The 21,770-nt window shown below is 41.7% G+C and overlaps 1 protein-coding gene across 4 annotated transcripts in view; it reads left to right on the top strand.

Annotated features, from left to right (window-relative positions):
- Positions 1-21,770, top strand: part of FIG4 (FIG4 phosphoinositide 5-phosphatase) — a 169,676-nt gene that overhangs the window by 33,845 nt on the left and 114,061 nt on the right. For all 4 annotated transcript variants that reach the window (XM_055535228.1, XM_055535229.1, XM_055535227.1 and 1 more), the window contains exons 2-4: positions 12,316-12,414; positions 13,686-13,809; positions 21,074-21,230. In XM_055535228.1, coding sequence (XP_055391203.1) covers positions 12,316-12,414; positions 13,686-13,809; positions 21,074-21,230 — 380 coding nt within the window. The remainder of the gene's footprint in view (positions 1-12,315; positions 12,415-13,685; positions 13,810-21,073; positions 21,231-21,770) is intronic.

The following is a 21,770-nucleotide window of genomic DNA, read 5'->3' as shown; positions in this document are numbered from 1 at the left end:
TCATCAAGAGGATCTTTAGTGACCCTTTGCTTTCTGCCATAAGGGTGGTGTCATCTGCATATCTGAGGTTGTTGGTATTTTTCCTGACAGTCTTGATTTCAGCTTGTACTTTATCCAGCCTAACATTTCAAATGATGTACTCTGTGTAGAAGTTCAATAAGCAGGGTGACAGTATACAGCCTTGATGTACTACTTTCTCAATTTGAAACTAGTCCGTTGTTCGATTTCCTATTCTAACTCTTGCTTCTTGACCTGCATACAGGTTTCTTAGGAGTTAGGTAGCGTGGTCTGGCATTCCCATCTGCTTAAGAATTTTCCACAGTTTGTTGTGATCCACACAGTCAAAGGTTTTAGCATAGTCAGTGAAGCAGAAGTAGATGTTTTTCTGGAATCCCTTGCTTTTACTATGATCCAAGAGATGTTGGCAATTTGAAATCTGTTCCTCTGCCTTTTCTAAATCCAGGTTGTACATCTGGAAGTCTTTGGTTCACATATTGTTGAATCTCGGATGGAAGGATTTTGAGTATTACCTTGCTAGCGTGTGAAATGAGTGCAATTGTTGTGGTAGTTTGAACATTCTTTGGCATTCCCTTTTTTTCGGATTGGGCTTCCCTGGTGGCTCAGAGTTTAAAGCATCTGCCTGCAATGCGGGAAACCTGGGTTTGATCCCTGGGTCGGGGAGATCCCCTGGAGAAGGAAATGGCAACCCACTCCAGTATTCTTGCCTGGAGAATCCCATGGATGGAGGAGCCTAGTGGGCCACAGTCCACGGGATCGTAAAGAGTCGGAGACGACTGAGCGACTTCACTTTCACTTTTTTTGCGATTGGAATGAAAACTGAACTTTTCCAGTCCTTTGACCACTGCTGAGTTTCCCAAATTTGCTTGCATATTGAGTACAGCACTTTAACAGTATCATCTTTTAGGTTTTGAAATAGCTCAATTGGAATTCCATCAACTCCACTATTTGTTTGTAGTATGATTCCTAGGGACAATTGACTTCATGCTCCAGAATGTCTGTCTCTAGGTGAGTGAGCATAGCATTGTGGTTATCCAGGTCATGAAGACACTTTTTTTTTTTTTTTTTTTTTTTACAGTTCTGTGTATTCCTGCCACCTCTTCTTAGTATCTATTGCTTCTGTTAGGTCCATAAAGTTTCTGTCCTTTATTGTGCTCACCTTGCATGAAATGTTCCCTTGATGTCTCTAATTTTCTTGAAGAGATCTCTATAGTCTTTCCCATTCTATTGTTTTTTGCGATTTCTTTGTATTGTTCAGTGGAGAAGGCTTTCTTATTGGATCTTGCTATTCTTTGGAACTCTGCATTCAGATGAGTATATCTTTCCTTTTCTCCTTTCCCTTTTGCTTCTCTTTTTTCCCAGCTGTTTATAAGGCCTCCTCAAACACCCATTTTGCCTTGTTGCATTTCTTTTAAGTTGCTGTTGCAGAAGATGGCCACAAGGAGCAGCATTTCTGCACAGCCCAGCTCGACTTCCTCTGCAAACAGAGCTTCAGTGGAAGTTGTGGTGTGGGGTATAAATTAGCCTGTAATGTGCCAGATGCAACACCCCAATGCTTGGGTCTCATCACTTCTTGGTAATGTGTCATTTTGCTTGGAGTCACAGAGACATAAAATGATAAATGTGCTGTATGTGTACAGAACTTTTACATTTACACATATACATACATAGAGAGATCCTCATTACTTCCCATAGCTGTTACTCCACAAAGTCTAGTGAGCTCCTGTCATAAAGCTATTTCCTCATTGATTATGTATTCATAAGTAATAGTCTGTTTGTTCATCTCAGCCTCCTAATTTGTCTCTTTCCTGCATCTTTCCCCTTTGTTAGATATAATTTTATTTTCTAGTCTTGTGAGTCTGTTACTTTTGAGTCAACTGGTTTCTTGATATTAATTTTTATATTCTACCTATAGAGTTGGTTCAATCCCTGGCTTGGGAAGATCCTCTGGAGAAGGGAATGGCTACCCACTCCAGTGTTCTTGCCTGGGGCTGCAAAGAATCGGACACAACTGAGCAACTAACAGTTTCACCTAAGTGATAGCATGTGATGTCTGTGCTTTTGTTCTGAGTTACCTCTCTCATCCTGCTTAGAGCTAGCTCCATGTAGGTTGCCGCCACTGGTGTTAGTTCATTCCATTTCATGGCTGAGATGTGTCCCATGGTGGACATGCAGCAGTTCCTCATTCTCGATGGACGCTTTGTTTGCTTTTGTTTTGTTTCCAGGTTTTTGCTGTTGCAACTGTGGGCCTCAGCAGCTTTAGAGCATGTTTCTTTTTGAATTTTGGTTTTCCCCTGATATTTTCTTAAGCGTTTGATGCAGGGTCATAGGTAGCTCTCGTTTTCGTTTCCAGACCCTGCACGCTCTTCTGTGTAGAGACTGTTAGCGGCTCCCTCCCAGCAGCACCGCAGGAGGCTGCCTCTTCCCCAGCCTCTCCCCCGTGTTCTCTGAGGCTCACTGATGGTGGCCTGTCAGACTGGGTGAGTTGAGTCCTGGGAGTTTGGATTTGCATACCGCCTGATTTGGGCATTTTGTGCACCATCACACGGGTTCTTTTTTGTTTTAATGGCTGTAAGAAAATCTACTTGTTGATATTGGCTCCTTGAAAGTGGGCCATATGTTGAAATTTTTAAAATCATCTTCTTTTTTTTTTTTACCTTTCATTTGTTAGATATGCATTGATGCAATGATTGACCACAGCTGTTGTTCGCAAGTGTCTGAATGTGCTGGGAATTCTTGTTTTGGGTGCTGGGAGCGTATTCTTTGGTGAGGAAGGCATTATGAGATGCATTAATTGAAGAGAGACACTGGGCAAGATAGGGTCCTGTCCTGAGCCTTCCTGTAGAATGGCAACTGGGCAGAAGTGTTCCTGAGGTTACGTGTATGTTGGTGTTGTTACTTGTGTTTAATGATGGATTTTGAGGACTCTTTGGGTAGCAAGGGAGATATGTTTATGGATTATATGCTTTAGGTCTGGTTCTATTCCCTCCAGAATTTTACCTGTTCTTTTTGTCACTAAGCACCTTCATTTTTCCTTTAGCTCATTGTGACCCAGGCCTACAGATGAATTTGGGCTTTATCTCACCCTGATGCTCATATACCCCAGGGTAACTAGGAGTTTCCCATTGGAGACTTACCAACCTGTTATTTTCCGGGCAGAAACTATGTGATTTCCCAGTGTCTAGTCCTTGCTTTGTCTATAATACCCCCGAGGTCTTACCATTGCAATAAGGGACCATTTTATAATAAAGGAAGGGACATTATAGTGGTTAACTTTAAAACTGATAGTTGAACAGAACTGTGGTAGATTTTTGTCTCTGCATATGTATTTTGTGTGTATATGGTTGTTAAGATAATTTTTACTCTTGCTAGCTCAAAATTATTATTGTATATGTATGTATGTTTGGGTTTATTTCAAATCCTGCCTGTTCTAAAAGGATTAAGGTGACTTCTCCCTTCTTTCCATCTCATCACATGAAATAGAATTAAGTATGTCTGAACCACTTTGTGAGGAATGCAGCTCATTTAATTAGCCTTGATTTGGAAATTAGAGGACAGGAGAGGACGTCACAGGATGTGGGTCACAAAGGGACTGGAACTGGGAACCAGTTGATGTAAAGTTGGAAAGAGAATCATGGTGATGATGGCCGGTTTAGAACGTGTGGTTGGAGGTGACAAAGTTTCCACTTGTTTCCAGAGGGGATTTAATGCTTCCCCTTCAGCAAAGCCCTGACGCCATGAAGAATGAACTTGGCAGCATCCCTCTGACTGTCAGAATCTCCTTTCTCCTCCTGGGCTGGGTTACTGGTTGTAGGATTGCTGGGATCAGTGAGGTGGCAGGCCTACAAGACTGCTAAAGATTGTGAGAAGTGACTTTGTGATCTTTAAAAATAATACCTTTATTCTGAAAGTTCAAGTGCAGTTTAACATTAATCGAAGCTGTCAGGACAACCTAAAATGTCTCCTCTTTCAAGAAAGCTGATTTTCTTCCCTCAGCTGAAAACTGAGTGATTAATTAGCCTGTCATTATCAAAGAAGATGATAATGTTAGTAGATAACTGCATTTCCTGTTAAGTGGATTACCTTCTGTATTCCATGTGGAGTTCATGTATATACTTTAGAAACACATTCATCTTTAAACCAAGTCACTGCTGTTAAAGCTGCATGGTGAGATTTTAAGCTTTTTCTTGGTATTTAACTTGGAAAAGTCAGCTCAGAGCCTTTCTGTCTTCATGGGCATCTTAAGGCAGCTTCTTTTGGTGTCCTGATTCTCCACCCCAGTTCTTGCCAACCCCTCTGCCCCTCAGTGAATCTATGAACACACACAGATGTGTCCCTAGCAGAGTCGATTCCTTTCATCCATGAGTGTGCCCGTGTTCAGGCAGTCCGGCTGACGTGCGCCCGATTATGAAAGTCCCAAACACTCTAGTTACTGCTCCCTTTTTCCCTTGGTTGCTTTTGGGCATTTTGGTTACCTCCTCTTTCACCTTCACCATTTGAACTTCAGACTGCAGGTACCTGAGATGACCTTTCCTTCTTCCTAAAATCCCGTTATTCCTAATTTATAATGGTTTCAGCCCAACTTTCCAGATACGTAAGTCCCCTCTCAGCACATTCACACAGTAGGTATTCTTCTTGGCTTCATCTTCTGAAGCAGTGGCTCAGATCTGGACTGGTTGCTCCCAGGCCTCCAGCTCAGCCGCCATCCTGGGATCTCCCTTAACCACCATCCCATCACCTCTCCTGTGATGATTTCCTTACTTTCCCAGATCCTGGATTTTTTTTTTTTTTTTTTCTCTCTGGAGTTATGCCCTCATTTTGGTGGAGCATCTACTTCAATTGCTTCATGAGGAAGGGTTCCTCGGCAGGAATCTTTTTGAATCCGTGGACGTGTGAAACAGTAAGGACCTAACAGAAGATTAAAAAGAGGTGGCAAGAATACACAGAACGGCACACACATAGAAAGGTGTTAATGACCTGGAAAACTGTGATGGTGTGGTCACTCACTAGGGCTGGACATCATGGAGCAGGATGTCAAGTGGGCCTCAGGAAGCATTACTGTGAAAAAACCTAGTGGAGGTGATGGAATTCCAGCCGAGCTATTCATATTTGAAATCCTAAAAGATGATGCTATTAAGGTGCTGCACTCCATATGCTCGCAAATTTGGAAAACTCAGCAGTGGCCACAGGACTGGAAAAGGTCAGTTTTCATTGCAGTCCCAAGAAAGGGCAATGCCGAAGAACTCCTCTACAGTTGTGCTCATTTCACGTACTAGCAAGGTTATGCCCAGACTCCCTCAAGCTCAGTTTCAGCAATGCGTGAACTGAAAACAGACGTACAAGCTGGGTTTCAAAGAGGCAGAGGAACCAGAGATCAAATTGCCATCATTTGTTGGATCGTGGAGAAAGCAAGAGAATTCCAGAAAAACACCTACTCTGCTTCATTGGCTATATAGTAAAGCTTTTGACTGTGTGGACTGCAACAAGCTGTGGAAAATTTTTAACGAGATGGGAAAACCAGACCACCTTACTGCCTCCTGAGAAATCAGCATGCAGGTCAAGAAGCAGCAGAACCGGACATACTGACTGGCTCAAAATAGGGAAAAGAGTATGGCAAGGCTATATATTGTCACCCTGTATTCAGAGTACATCATGTAAAATGCTGGGCTGGATGAATCACAAGCTGGAATCAAGATTGCCACAACAACCTCAGATATGCAGATAATACCACTCTAATCACAGAAATTGAAGAGGAGCTAAAGAGCCTTTTGATGAAGATGAAAGAGGAGAGTGAAAAAACTGGCTTGAAACTCAACATTTAAACAACTAAGAATATGGCATCCAGTCCCATCACTTTATGGCAAATAGAAAGGGAAAAAGTGGAAGCAGTGATGGATTTTATTTTCTTGGGCTCCAAAATCACTGCTGACAATGACTGCAGCCATGAAAATAAAAGACACTTGCTCCTTGGAAGGAAAGCTATGGCAAACTTAGTGTTTGCCATAGAGATATCACTTTGCTGATAAAGGTATGTGTAGTCAAAGCTATGGTTTTTCCAGTAGTCATGTAAGGATGTGAGAGTTGGACCATAAAAAAAAACTGAGCACTGAAGAATTGATGCTTTCAAATTGTGGTGCTAGAGAGGACTCTTGAGAGTCCCTTGGACTGCAAGATCAGTCTAATCAACCCAAAAGGAAATCAATCCAAAAAGGAAACCTGAATATTCCTTGGAAGGACTGATGCTGAAGTTGAAACTTCAATACTTTGGCCACCTGATGTGATGAGCCAGCTCATTGGAAAAGAGCCTGATGCTAGGAAAGACTGAAGGCAAAAGGAGAAGAGAGAGGCAGAGGATGAGATGGTTAGATAGCATCACCAACTCAACGGACATGAATTTGAGCAAACTCCAGAAGGTGGTGGAGGACAGAGGAGCCTGGCATGCTACAGTCCATGGGGTCACAGAGTCAGACACAACTTAGTGACTGAACAGCAACAACAATATCTGAAAATGCCCTTATTAGGCCCTCAGGTTTGATTGATAGGCCTAATTGGAGTTAAAAATTGAAATTAATTTTCTCTTAAAAATTTGAAGGCATTGCGTCCCTGTCTTCCACCTTCAGCTTTGCTGTTGAGAATTTCTAGTGTTATGCTATTCTTGATCTTTAGCTTGAAGCCTTTTTTTCCTCCTTGGAAGCGTGTGCTAGCTCCTTTTTAATCTTCAGTTTTCTGAAGTTTTACACTTCTCCCTCCAGAGATAAGAGCTGCAACAAATTTTCATGCCTTTGGGGGTTCTATAGCACAAATTAGATTGCTTCTTGACTTGCTACTGCTTTCTTTCTTGGGCATACTTTTCAGTTTCAAATGATTTTTTTTTTTCTTTTTTCTGCAGTCTGCTTCTCTTTTTTTCTTGCCCTTGAGGCTTCTAAGAAAATGACCATAAAAAACTTTATTGTGATTTTAGTGAGGTGTTTGGCGGGGGAAGCAGAGCCCTCCATTCCTCTCTCTTTGCCTGGAAGGCTACCCATTTGCTCGTCACCCAGCTCTGCTGTGGCTTTTTGCCCCCACTCCAAGTGGAGACAAGAACTTGCCCCCAGAAAGACCACTCACAAGCTCTTATCCTCAAACCCCACCTTCGTGGGCCCTGTCCGCAGCATTTGCTCATCACGCAAAAGTAATCGGATTGATTACTTCTTTTTTCCCCAGTCTAATACACTAGCAAGGCATGTGCCTAAAATATAGCTTCAATGTATCATTGCCCTTAGGTATCTAGTCGAGTGCCTGGCACACAGGAGGCATTCACTGGTACATGGACAGATGAGTGATGTCAATAGGAAGCCAGGAAAATTGTTAAAATTGTGGACTCTCTTAACATGTTCTGAAAGACAGTCTTTGAAAGTAAAGGCAGGGCGACTGTTCTAGATTAAAAGATATTTTATAAAGGCCTGGTTACAAGTGCTATACAGAATCCTTAATTGGATTCCATGTTTTTTTGTTTTTTGTTTTTTTTAATTTAAAGCTAGCTAGAAAGGATACCGGGCTTCTCACGTGGCGCTAGTCATAAAGAACCCCCATGCCAGTGCAGGAGACTTAAGAGATGTGGGTTCAATCCCTGGGTCGGGACAATCCCCTGGAGGAGAGCATGGCAACCCACTCCAGTATTCTTGCCTGGAGAATCCCATGGACAGAGGAGCCTGGTGGGCTAAAGTCCATGGGGTCGTAAAGAGCTGGACACAACTGAATGGACTTAGCACATAAAGGATACTATTGGGACATTTGGGGAAACTTGATGGATTATAGGTAATGTTGTATCAATGGTTGTTATGATTATGTGGGAGGATGTCCTTGTATTTAGAAAATACAAGTTGAGGGCTTTCAGGATGATGTGTTATGATACCTGCAACTTGTTTTTCACATGGTTCAAAAGAAAAAAAAAAAAAAGCTTATCTCTAGAAGGAAGAAGGGAGAAAAAAAAATGCAGCTCAAAGTTAACTATGCATGAATCTAGCTGAGTGAAATGTGGGTTTTCATTTTACTGTTCTGTCTATTTTACTGTAGGTTTGAAAATTTTGAAAATTTTTCTAAATAAAAAATTTAGAAACAATAGTGCAGAAGAATTTAAGGAAAAGATATTTCAGGGCTATTTTTAAGCCCCCAAATGCTGAAATTAATTTTGAAGCATGATGTTAAATATAATAAAGCCTAAGGAGGATATATATGTGTGTGTGTGTGTGTGTGTGTGTATAATCAAACCAAGTAGAATTAAGGCCTTTCTGGAAAAGTTACCTCTTAAAAATTTGGCCCGTCCAGGTTCCATGCAGGATACAGGATGCTTGGGGCTGGTGCACTGGGATGACCCAGAGGGATGGTATGGGGAGGGAGGTGGGAGGGGGGTTCAGGATGGGGAACACCCGTGTGCACCCATGGCGAATTCATGTTTATGTATGGCAAAACCAATACAATATTGTGAAGTAATTAGCCTCTAATTAAAATAAATAAATTTAAATAATTAAAAAAAAATTTGGCCTGAAAGCCTGTGACTCGCCCACCAGGGGGCAGTGCAGGAGCGTCATTCTGTGCGCTGCTGAGCGCTGTGGGTTTCCCCCACATAACTGTTTCCACAAGAGGTCGCTCTTCTCTGCACAAAACATTTTCAGGATTCTTAGACCACTTCAACGGAGAATGTGGATAGTTACACTGCTTCCCGTTTCTTTCTTCCCATTCCGATCTGCTTCTGAGTTCTGTGGATTTTTGCCTTGGCTCCTCTGCTTCGTGGAGTAAAGACTTCACGGAAGGGTCTGGGTAAGAGGGGTGCAGATCCGCTCTCCTGGGTGTGCTTCAAAGGCCAAGAGTGCGTTTGTCTACTCCTACCCCAAGAATTCAGTCTTTTTATTACAAACTGCCAAGTCATGGTCCTACTGCAGTTCATCTTTAGATTTCCTAGGATGTGTTGAAATTCTAGGAATTCCACTCAGCAGTTTTACCTCTCTTAAAGCTGTGATGTGGCTTCTTACTGAGTAATTCGGATATATACAGCTTAGACGGTAAAGAATCCACTTGCAATACAAGAGACACAGGTTCAAGTCCTGAGTCGGGAAGATCCCCTGGAGAAGGGAATCGTAACCCACTCCAGTGTTCTTGTCCAGAAAGTCCCATGAGGTGATTGACTTAGAAGGACTGTCTTTCTGTGCAATTAACCAAGAAAGATGTCTTAGTGTAAATGTTGTAGAAAGTTACCCAGCAGATTAAATAGTTAGCCTGTGGTGGGTGATTGTTCTTTCATTTAACATGTACTCAATGCCTGCAGAACCAGATTGCACTTCTGGATTAGAATTAAAAACCACAAGAGTCAGACTCCTAAAGCTGCTTATAATAGGCAAACAGGATAGAGTAGCCCCAGACAAATTTAGCAGGGCGCTCAGAAGAAGTGCTGACTTCAGATACAGCACAAGTGCTCTGGTAGGGGCAGGAGAAGGCAATGGCACCCCCACTCCAGTACTCTTGCCTGGAAAATCCCATGAACGGAGGAGCCTGGTGGGCTGCAGTCCATGGGGTCGCTAAGAGTCAGACACGACTGAGCGACTTCACTTTCACTTTTCACTTTCGTGCATTGGAGAAGGAAATGGCAACCCACTCCAGTGTTGTTGCCTGGAGAATCCCAGGGACGGGGGAGCCTGGTAGGCTGCCGTCTATGGGGTCGCACAGAGTCGGACACCACTGAAGTAACTTAGCAGCAGCAGGGGCAGGAGGGAGGGATGTTACTTGCTCTGTCTTGGCTCAAAACATTGAGTCCTGTCTAGAGATCCTCCAAGGCCAAACCCAGCATCAGGACACCACCAGCCTGTCTGGACAGCTTGCTCTGACTTTCACCAAGTGAGCGAAGTGCCCTTCATGTGTTGTCGTCTGTGCAGTTCAGACCTCAGTAATACACGCTATTCGTGGTAGTTACTCTGCATTCTCTCCTCTCCTGAGGACAGAGGCTGATTTCTCATAGGTTGGTGTATTTTCCCCACTCTGGTTCCATTCTGGTCCCGTGCATGCCTTTTTTCCCTCTGGGCGCTCTCTTTTTTTCTCTTTTTTGAAGTCTTTTTCTCAACTACAATGACATAGACTTGCTAATATCTTAAAAAGTAAAGCAAAGAAAAGTAGCCCTCACTGAGTGCCTTTTTCTGTGTTGGACCCTTCACTGTGTTAGGTGTTTCATAAGCATCTTCTCTGTTAATCTTGTTCCTCTAACAAACTTGGAGAGCTTCTTCGCTGTTCAAGTCTTTGCACTCACTGTTTCCTTTCCTGGGAACCTGTTTTTCCTCAAGTGCTCAAGAAGGCGGTTTCCTTTTCTCCTAACAAACAAACGTGTAGTTTATAGGCCGTTCTTCTGTGGCTGAGTTTACTAGGCTGGTGACCCCGCTTTCCTCTCTGTGGTGGGTAGGGTCTTGGGGGAAACTCACTGAGGCCAGCCTGAGAACTTGGACCTCCTCCCTCTTGCTGGGTCCCTGCCCTTCCAGCTGCTCCTCCAGTGCATCCTGGTCACTGGATGTCTTCTTTTACTTTACTAATTTATTATAATTGCTCTGTTTCTTCCTCGTGATAACTGATACTTTCATCTAGATTCTATTTCTCCCTAGAAGACGAGGGATTTAGTATTTTGGTTAGTTTTCCCCTTAAGCATGGGCTAACCCATCATCTTTTTTTTTTTTTTAATTAACATAATTTTATTTATTTATTTATTTTGGCCACTCTGTGTGGCATGCAGGATCTTAGTTCCCTGACCAGGAATCGAACCTATACCCCTTGCAGTGGAATCACAGTCTTAACCACTGGATAGCCAGGGAAGTCCCTAACCTATCATCTTTTAACATACAGTTTTGTTCTTTATAATCTGAAAGTCTAGATCATACCTTTGTAAACAGATATATACTTAATTTAAAAACTCATCCGTTTTTACAGCTTTAGTATTAAAACAATATAACCAAGATCTCATCTTCTGTTATGGGGCTTCCCAGGTGGTGCAGTGGTAAAGAGTCCACTGGCCAATGTAGGAGACGCAAGAGATGTGAGTTCGATCCCTGGTTCGAGAAGATTCCCTGGAGTAGGAAATGCCAGCCCACTCCAGTATTCTTGCCTGGAGAATCCCCATGGACAGAGGAGTCTGGTGGGCTACAGTCCATGGGGTCACAAAGAGTCAGACACGCCTGAGCACATGTGTATCTTCTGTTATACCTATCTTCTATTATAAAATCTTACCTTAAAAAATCTTCTCCAACCTTCAAGGCTCAATTTAAGTCCTAAGTCCTCTAAGGTTTTCTGCACCTTTAGTACCTAACATTAATCTTTCCTGCTTTCAGTACCTATACTTCAGTTTGGCCATTAATCTAAAGAATCTTATTTGTTACTTAATTGCTTTGTCTATCTGTGTCTTATGTGACTGATGAGATGCTTAGATGCCAGTTGATGGTGGCAATGTGTTCTTAATTTTTGCAGTGTTGAAAAAGAGTCACTTTAAAGGACTTTTTTGAAGCTAAATATTTTAAATATATTTTTCCTAATGGAGTTTTACGTATTTTCTCAAACACAGTATAAAAATTATTCATCTGGTTTAGGTTTTCTGAAAAGCATTTTCTTTGACTATAGGATGATTATTTTTCTGTATATTTAGTATTCATTTTATTCTCAGTATTCATTTAAGAAGACTGATGTGTTCAGGTATAATGCTCCAAGGAAGTGTTTCAGAAAAGAAAGAATATTAATTATTTCCTGTGGCTTATCTATAAAAAGCCATTTTGGAAAGTACATTCATTTTTATTTTTTATTGGGACTTTGCAGTTGATTTTTACAGTTGCTATATTAATGTCATTTTTAGTCTTCTACAGAAAATGTATAAAGGTTTATTTGATAAAATATCAATATTTTAATAGCTATAATTGTCTAAGCATTCCTAATTATATGTTGAGCTTTCTAATTCTTACCAGAGCTGCTGTTTCCTGGCAAAGTTTAAACATCAGTCCCCAATCAGTTAGGTTAATCTCTGTATAATATAATTAAATTCATCTGACCTGGTTACTGGGTACATTTTAAATATCAGACTGCTAATCATGACACCACGACGAATATTTCAATTTTAAAGTTGACCTTTTAGAATCAGCCTTTCTTTAATCTGCCAGTTGTACTTAACAGAAATATTTCTTTTAAAAAGTAACCTGACTTAATTCATGTATTTAATGAGAAAAAAACCCAAGTTATTATAAAATGTGTATAAGGCAAGCTGTCTTAAAAAAAACTGACATTTCTTTTTCTTTATAGAGATACTTCCTAGTTGGGAGCAATCATGCAGAAACGAAATACCGTGTTTTGAAAATTGACAGAACAGAACCAAAAGATTTGGTTATCATTGATGACAGGGTAAGTATCTCGACAACCTGAATACAGACGGAAACCTTTGTACTTCTTATTTAACGGATATGAAATATCCTTACAGCTTCTAGCGATGTATACTTTTTTTAATCATACGTCTAAAAATGACAGTTTTTCATGGTTGGCTAGAATTTTTAATCTCTAATCTGGTTTCTAAAATTACTGAAGTCAGAAAGTTTGCCAGAATTACACTTTGCCCTTCATTTTGATTTTTTACGCAGCAAACTCTTTGGATAAGATAATGAATATATTTTCTTAAAGGGGTGCCATTTTAAGGATCTGATATAACTCTCAATATTGCAGCCACCGAAGAGATTATTTATTCTTCTTCTTTAATATGAAGCTCCTTGAAGTCGAAAAGGACTTCTCTACCGCAGACTTGTTATTATACTGCTAAAAGTGATTGGTAGGGTCACTTCTGATGACTTGCTAGAGAAATGTTAAGCTATTCTTATCCATGTGTCATATTATTGAGAGTTGGGACTTAATTCAGGTGGCACAAAAATATGAGGCTTTTAGTCAAAAGAGAAATATAGTAAGGTGGAATTGAACAGTTAATTTTAACTCTCAGGTGAGAGCAGCTAACACTTTGTGTTGAAGTTCCTGTCTGAATATTTCTGAATCTGTGTGGATTCCTGATTTTTCAAAGGTATCAATAGCTGTAGTTTGGAACTCATTTTCACTAAGCTCTTTGGAAAACTAATTTCTATGTTATATAATTTTGGATATATTGTATTTTGTGACTTCCCATACTTTTGGGTATCGTGGTCCTCCTTTGCCCACACACATACCATCTGGCAGTATTTATTAATACGATGTAATGATACTTGGCTTTACTTGTGGGTAGGAGTGGCTGATTGGGGCTCTCTTTGAGAATTTAAGAAAAGCTATGGGCCTTCTCACAAAAATACACGTATGCCCGTATAACCAAAACTTTGCATACAATTTTAAGGAGTTTATAGATTCCTTGAAACTTGTCTGTGGATTCCTCATACCTCTGAATCTCTGATCCAGAAGATAAGGTTTTGGTATACCTTTTAAGTACAGCAATGTGTGATCCAGTAACCACCCTTAATTAACTGTTAATGTTAAAAAATTTGTTGGCTTTTTAAATTGTAGCTTAGTCCTGCACTTTTATATACTTCTCTGTGAAATAGCTAATGATGTAAAGCTGTAGGAAACTTTTAATTTTCAGAGGTAAATAAATAATGAATCTAAAAATCAAGCACAACCTTACAGATTAATTTGCTTATTTCTAGCATGTATATACTCAACAAGAAGTGCGAGAACTTCTTGGGCGCTTGGATCTAGGAAACAGGACAAAGATGGGACAGAAAGGCTCCTCGGGGTTATTTCGAGCTGTTTCAGCTTTTGGTGTCGTAGGTAAGAAAGATGCCTCCCTCTTTCAACCTCTTTTTTTTTTTTTCCCCTATATAGACTACTTGATAGTTTGCAAGGCTCATATTTATATAGGTTTGTAAATGTGACCCACCTTCTGTGTCTTTGGTTATTTAAAACGGAATCATCTATCAACCAGGTATCAAACAGCCTTTATATAATATCTGCTATATGCCCAGGACTGTGCTCAGTTTTGTATAGGATATGAACAAATGTAGTGATGGTTTGGACCTCTAAGGAGTCTGGCTTGTCAAGAAATGAAAAAGTGAAAATTGGCTTGGACTTGTAAACATCAGCTGGAAAAACAGATACAGGTAAAACCAGCTTTTAAATTAGAGGAGTTTCTCTCAAGGACACGCTGCAGTGTAAAGTGTCACGAGCCCCTTCTCTGAGCGACAACTGCTTTCTTACTCTCAGAGAAACTTTGGTCTCTAAAATCACGGAGAGTCGGAAACTTTGCTCTTTAAAATTGTGTCAGTGAGAGGAAACATCCCCCTGTCGCCTGGATGATCTAAGTCATTTTGACGCAGAGAGGCAGCCTCGGTTGACAAGGCTAGCGCGGAGCTTCAGATAAGGGCTTTCTGGACGCAGCCGACTGTAGCTCTGTACACTTTATTGCTTTCAAGGAAATGAGACCCCGAGTCTGCTTCACAGTCCAGACCTGATGTTTATCTCTTTACATTCAGTCTTCCTCTGGTTTGAGCCTCTTCATTTAAATTTTACCTAATCTCTTTCCCAAATCCTATAATAACGCCTTTACTTATTCATGAACAAGCATAGAAATGGCCTTGGCCTTTAAAGGAGTCCAGCTTGTGGGGTGTTTGGGAAATGCCCCGCAGTTCTTCTGGTGCGTTGTGCCTCGTGACAGTGGGTCAGAAAACCTATCTTTGCTCCTGGACTTGTCCCAGGGAGTCTTAGGATGATTGGATTGGACGGGGGTGGGGTGGGGGTGGGGGGGCTGGGGGGACAAAACCCAGTGCCCAGGAAACAACTCCAGGACTGGAATTTGGATCCCAGTTGTGTAGTCGATAGTAAATGCTGGAGATTGCATAAGAGGTAGACTTCTTGGACCTGGAGTGGCCAAGAAAGATTTCCTGGAGAAGACAAGACTCAGGCTGGACCCTGGAGGAGAAGCAAGCTTTGGATGGATGTGGGGAAGGGAGGGGAGAGCTCCAGGAGGGGTCACGGCAGAAGCACCGACATGAAGATGCCCATGGGTCCTGGAATGCTGGCAAGAGGTTGGTGAGACCAGATCACTGGGGCCTTGGCAGCCAGGCAGAGGGCAGTTGTGTTTCAGCTTCCCTGTTGGCATGGCCGTATTTCAAGTCTTTCCCCACCTCCCCCCGCCAACACAAAATTATCTTTCTGCTTTTTAAACCCACTGAACTGTCTATAATATTTACTGAGTGGTGTCTGTAGATGTTAACCAAACTAATATGGACTGACCTGTGCTATATAGTTTCACAGTCTTAGGTTCATTTTTCTGATTAGCACTTTCTATTTGGTGAATGTGTACTTGTTGAGACTTTGATTATGCATATTCTGCCGTGTTTGAAGTTTCTTTTTCTCGATGTGCTCTCATAGCCCTTCATGTGGAATCCCTTTAGGTCCATTTTGTGTCTTAGGCGGCTGGCTGCCAGGGGAGGTCGAGAGTGGTCGGTATGGTTAGTTTCTTCTGCATAGAACTGGCGCCTTCTGCATACCTTCTGCTTAGTCTTGACAAATCCCTTGAGGTTTCACGTTTAATGGATGAGTGTTTAACGGATAACGTTTAATGGATAACGTGCATGTTAGTGTATGTCAGGTGAGTTCATGTGTTTCAATTCCATATATTCCATACATGTTAAATTCCACTTTAAGTGTTACTTAACTCTTAATCAAAGAACTTAATCAAAGAAAAAAATCTAGAAATAAAGTGTCTTAAATACATTAGGCTTAATCAGATACTTAATAGGTTAAACTCATTTCTTTAAATACTAATACTTTCTTACAACTTTTGAAAAATGTAAATTTCCTAAGGTATATGTAATATTGAATGCCTAATTAGTCAGAGTTAAATATTCAAAATTGAACCTTCCTTGCTAATTAAGTATAATGAGTTGAAGATCAGTTGTGGGTGTGTGTGCTAAATTACTTCAGTCGCGTCTAACTCTTTGCGACCCTGTGCGCTGTAGCCTGTCAGGCTCCTCCATCCATGGGATTCTCCAGGCAAGAATACTGGAGTGGGTTGCCATGCCCTCCTCCAGGGGATCTTCCTCACCCAGGGATTGAAGCCGGGTCTCTTATGTCTCCTGCATTGGCAGGCGGGTTCTTTACCACTAGCACCACCTGGGAAGCCCATTGAACTATATTTTAAAATAGCTGCCCTTGGGTGTTTTGGAGTTGTATTGGGCAGTTTGCTTTTTACATTAAGTGGCCTCTAGATGCTTTCCTCGGAGAAGGCAATGGCACCCCACTGCAGTACTCTTGCCTGGAAAACCCCATGGATGGAGGAGCCTGGTAGGCTGCAGTCCACGGGGTCGCTAAGTCGGACACAACTGAGCAACTTCACTTTCACTTTCACGCATTGGAGAAGGAAATGGCAACCCACTCCAGTGTTCTTGCCTGGAGAATCCCAGGGACGGGGGAGCCTGGTGGGCTGCCGTCTATGGGGTCGCACAGAGTCGGACACGACTCAAGTGACTTAGCAGCAGCAGATGCTTTCCTGGGCTTCACAGGTGGCACTGGTGGTAAAGAACCCGCCTGCCAATGTAGGGGATATAGGAGACGTGGGTTCGATCCCTGGGTCAGGAAGATCGCTTGGAGGAGGGCATGGCAACCCACTCCAGTATTCGTGCCTGGAGAATCCCATGGACTGAAGAGCCTGATGGGCTACAGCCCATAGGTCGCAAAGAGCTGGACACGACTGAAGTGACTTAGCATGCATGCACGCATGCAGATGATATACTGTGTTACTTTAATGGTACTTTGATCATTCTTCACTGTTCTGGGCATATTTGCTTTTAGCAATATTCCTTGCCTCATTTTAAATTTATTGATAACTAAGCTTGTGAAACCATAGCTTTATTTTAATCCACAGATAACCAAGTTTATAGCCAAATAAATACTCATTTTATACACAGCTATTAATAAACTTTGGATGAGGGCTGAAGATATTGCCATGTTTCTCTTAGGTGGCATTCTTAGATATTGTGGTACATTTCTATCACAATTTGAGGCCCTTTTGAGACTGTCCTTGGATGATGAAGTCACAATAAGGTTGACTTGCCAGTAAAGTGACACAGTAATGTGCTAAGTAAGCATTTATTACTTTCGTGGAAATGCACTTTATTTATTCTAATTCAACCATGCTTAAAATCTTTGAAGAGTAAATAAGGACATAATAAAAGGCTATGATTTGTCTAGTATTGGCTAGACAAATGAGGGCTACTGAAATAGCAAAACGCAAAATAAGGGCAACTGAAATAGCAAAACACAAAATATTTAACCTTGGAAATATATGTAGTCTGATTGTCAGAATAAGACATGTGTGGAAGGACTTGAATGGTTGTCTTCTGTTCTGCGGCCGAAGTATTTTCTCTCTCAATTTTTTCAGCATGCCCAATTTGTGAGTAGTATTTTTGCTGGACTGTTTTGAACTGTTACCATGGTTAATTTAATTCACAGTCTATAAGAATCTAAAGGTATGCTTCTCAACTGTCTACAGTAAAGGACCAGTCTTTTTTCCAGCAATGTGTCAAGACCAACACAAGAGCCTACTGGGCATAACTTGTCATCAGCCTGGACCACATGTGACTCACCACATAAGTTCATAATATCCAAACTAGTCTTGTCTGTTCCAGGCAGGCTCGTTGATGATGAACTCTGATGTTCCTGAGCCCTCCCTTTCAGGTCGTTTGCGTTTCTTTTCATGGACTGCTCCTGAAAGCTCATGGACCGTCTCTGGTCCCTAGACATGGATTGAGCCTGCCCTGTAGCTGTGGTGCCCATTTGTGACTTGTTCCCTTGTGGCTTGACAGCCAGGAGGCTTGGGAGACCACCAGATAGGTCGTGAGCATCGCTCACCCAGTTTTGTTTTTTTGTTTTTAAGCTCCTGCCTGTGACACACTACAGAAGGCAAATCTGCAGAGTCAGAAAATCCATCAGTGGGCGCCAGGTGCTGGGGTGGGAAGGGTGGATGGACATCGGAGGAGCCTGAGGCGGTGTTTTTGGAGTGATGGGAATATTACGTTGACCTCAGCAGTGGTTCCAAGACTGTGTGAAAGTGAAAAGCGTTAGTCACTCTCACCCAGTTTGTGGTGTGGTCCTGGGACGTTTGGGTGGAGGCCTGTAGTCCTTACTACTCTTGGTACTCTGACCATCCAGCTCCTTTTGGTATATGTCCTTTTTCTGCCTGTGTCACCAGTGAGAGGATACGCTTGTAAGCTGCTAGTAGGCTGAAGGGGAGTGATAGAGTAAGTGTCTTCATAGTACACTACGTGATGGACTCGGTTGCTCTTTAAAGCAGCACCCTTAGAAACAGATTGCAGAGTCAAGAGAAGGGGAAAATGGCAATGGCACGTGGGCCTCGACTCGTGAGGGGATGATAGACTTGGTGTTAGAGTGCCACTTTGGTCCCTTGTGGTTTTTGATACGTCTCTGTCAGAGTGCAGAGAGGCTCTGAAGATAGTGACCAGCTGACAAGGTGACCCAACAGGATACTGCCCTCTTCCCTGTTGGTGAGCTTGTGGGATCCTCTCCAGCCCCCAGAACGCCACAGCACTCCATCCTCTCACACTGCCCCTTTTTATTTACTTTGCTTGGTATCATCACAAACAACACAGGCTTCTCTACTTGGAGAAAAAGAAGTCACTTTTGCATGATGACGTCATCGAGGCTTCTGGGAAGAACTTGGGGAAATGGGTCTGGGATCAGAAGTGCATAGAATGAAGATGAAAAAACTTGTCCTGGTTTTTCATGTGTTAAAATGATGATGAGGCTGACTTTTGATAGAGGTCTGTGCCAGACTGAAGGCTTTTAACTGTTGGCTGTATTTGATGGGAACCTTTAAAAATAAGAGTGACATTTCCAATTAGTAGTAAAAAGAAAATAATCTCATAATATGCAAAAAGCACTTATGCTGGTAGAGAGTGTTCTTTTGTACAGTATATTTATTAAAAATATAAAGGCATATGTAGGATGAAATAGTCTAGAATTGAAAACATAAAATTAAAATTCAATTGGAATGCAGGTTGGGGGAAATTATCACAGAGAAGTTTCTTCCTTATATAAAAAATACGTAACAAGAACAAAAGGAAAACTGATTTGCCTTGGAAATATTTATTACTTAAACTCAATTAGATTCCCTTTTTGGGTTTTTATGCTGCTTCCAGGACCCTTGATTTTGTAGGTTTTGGCCTTCAAGGATAACTGCTTCCTAACTTGCTTTTAATGAGATTGACATTAAGCTTTATTTCCTATTTTATGTCCTTTAGCTTTAGTCAGAGAATTTTGGACTAGTCTACAAGTGAAAGTAGCCAAACATGACATGAAACTCAGTCATGTTTGACTCTTTGTGACCCTATGGACTGTAGCCCACCAGGCTCTTATGTCTGTGGAATTCTCCATAATACTGGGGAGTGCGTTGCCATTTCCCTCTAGTGGGGAGGAGCACGAATGAACATTAAAAAAAAAATGTGCTTTGTGGCTCGCCAAAATATTTTAATAGCAGTAACGTGGTTCATTCGGAGAAGGCAATGGCACCCCACTCCAGTACTCTTGCCTGGAAAATCCCATGGATGGAGGAGCCTGGTAGGCTGCAGTCCATGGGGTCGCTAGGAGTCGGACACAACTGAGCGACTTCACTTTCACATTTCACTTTCATGCACTGGAGAAGGAAATGGCAACCCACTCCAGTGTTCTCGCCTGGAGAATCCCAGGGACGGGGGAGCCTGGTGGGCTTCTGTCTATGGGGTCACACAGAGTCGGACATGACTGAAGCGGCTTAGCGGCAGCAGCAGCAGCAACATGGTTCATTAAAATCCTTATGGTATCTTTCTCTTAAGTATTTTGGCTCGTTTACATTAATACGTTCAATTACTAATCTCAACTAAGAATAACACGGCACAGACTATGGGTATCTGCCAATTCTAGAGCAAAAATTTGTAGCCCCAAGATTCTAGCTCAGACTTTATAGAGTGCAACACTCAGGGAGAGAGAGACAGAGAGGGCAAGTGAAAGTGGGACACCCACACGTGCACACAGGAAAGTTAGTTTTGAAAAAACATTAGGCTGTATGTGTTAGAGCCTTGGCTGAGTTTTTCTTTCAGTGCTTTGAATAAGTTGCCCCACAGCCTTCTGGCCTCTGTTGTTTCTGGCAGGAAGTCAGCTGTGTATGACCGTATCTGACTCCTGCAGTGAGTGAGCTGGGGTGACGGGATCCGGTATTTGTACTGGGGTAGAGCCTCACTCTACAAGTAGGAGCCGGTAGAAGAAAGGAGCCCCGGTGTCAGGTGTGCTTGCCTGGAATAAAGAATTTGCAGCACAGAACTGGAGGGGATGAGAAACGCGGGTGGCCTGCACCTCCTGAGCAAAAACCAGGGCCCTAGACTGAGAGCTGGGGAGGGAAGAGCGGGTACTGTCTTTCTGGAGACACCTGCTGGGAGTAGACACCGTCACTCTGAATTGGGAGAAGGGTGTAGGGAGGGAAGCAAGCTATGGTTCGGATGCCACAGACTGGCTGGTCTTTCCAAGATTTAGTAGATTTTTTTGAATAAATGTTTCTCCATTTGCTGTATGCCATTAGGAGAATTTCCAGAAACTCTCAGTGTTTTGTTTTTATAATTTTCACCAGTCACTGGGGAGAGGGTCTGCTGAGCTCCTCACATAGCCGGTCCAGAAGTGTGCCCCTCTCCCTCCCCCCAACCACCGAGAGAATTCATTTTAACTCCCAAAGCAAAAGTTCTGGGAGCCAGAACATTTTTAACCAAGAAGGTATGGTAACTAGTGTGTGGTTGGGAATTTAGTGTTACTGAACCTTAACACGTACGGTCTTCTTATAATCAAATTGTTCAGAGTAGTATTTTTAAGTGAGATAAATATTTCTAGAGAATAATTCTAAAACAGCTGAAAATTTGTATGGCTGTAAATCAGAGAAATAATAAAGCAGGAAATATGTCAAAGTCTTTTTGCCTTTTAAATATGTATCTGAAAGCTTTGCCAAGTTTAGGAGATGTATTTATCTTTCTGTTTTGTTGTTGTTGTTGTGTAGGTTTCGTCAGGTTTTTAGAAGGCTATTATATTGTGTTAATAACCAAAAGGAGGAAGATGGCAGATATTGGCGGTCATGCAGTATATAAGATTGAAGATACAAATATGATCTATATACCCAATGATTCTGTACGGATTAGTCATCCTGATGAAGCTAGGTATGTACTGGCGGTAACTGCTGTTTTTGTATCTGTAGACCAATTGAAAAGCAAAATATAGTTGATAGATTATAAATGTTAAAATGTAAATACAGGCTCAGAATGCTACAGCTTTTGTTCAGGCGCTATTGAAGACCCTGCATTATGATAATTGATTTGGGCAAGAATCAATAATGGCTGCTAAAACCATTAGGTGAGAGGTTATTGTTGACGTACTGTACTTCATCAATATCTCAACATACTGTACTTCATGAATATTTTTATTATTTACAAAGAGAAAAAAATGATAAACATACTTAACCAAATGATCAAACTTGGCATCACCAATAATGAGACAAAACTGACATTATTTGCCTCTTAATATGAAGCCGTGGGAAAGACACCAATAGCCTGTGTAGTTTTCTTACTAAAAATATTTAAATTGAATCTAAGCATGATAAAAATATTTAAATTGGATCTAAGCATGAGGAAAATAATCAGACAAATCCATATGTGGGACTTTCTGTAAGACAACTGGCCCAGACCCTTCAGGAATGTCAG

The sequence above is a fragment of the Bubalus kerabau genome, chromosome 9, assembly GCF_029407905.1.
Source record: "Bubalus kerabau isolate K-KA32 ecotype Philippines breed swamp buffalo chromosome 9, PCC_UOA_SB_1v2, whole genome shotgun sequence".
NCBI lineage: Eukaryota > Metazoa > Chordata > Mammalia > Artiodactyla > Bovidae > Bubalus > Bubalus kerabau.
This window is presented reverse-complemented; position numbering and strand designations above follow the sequence as displayed.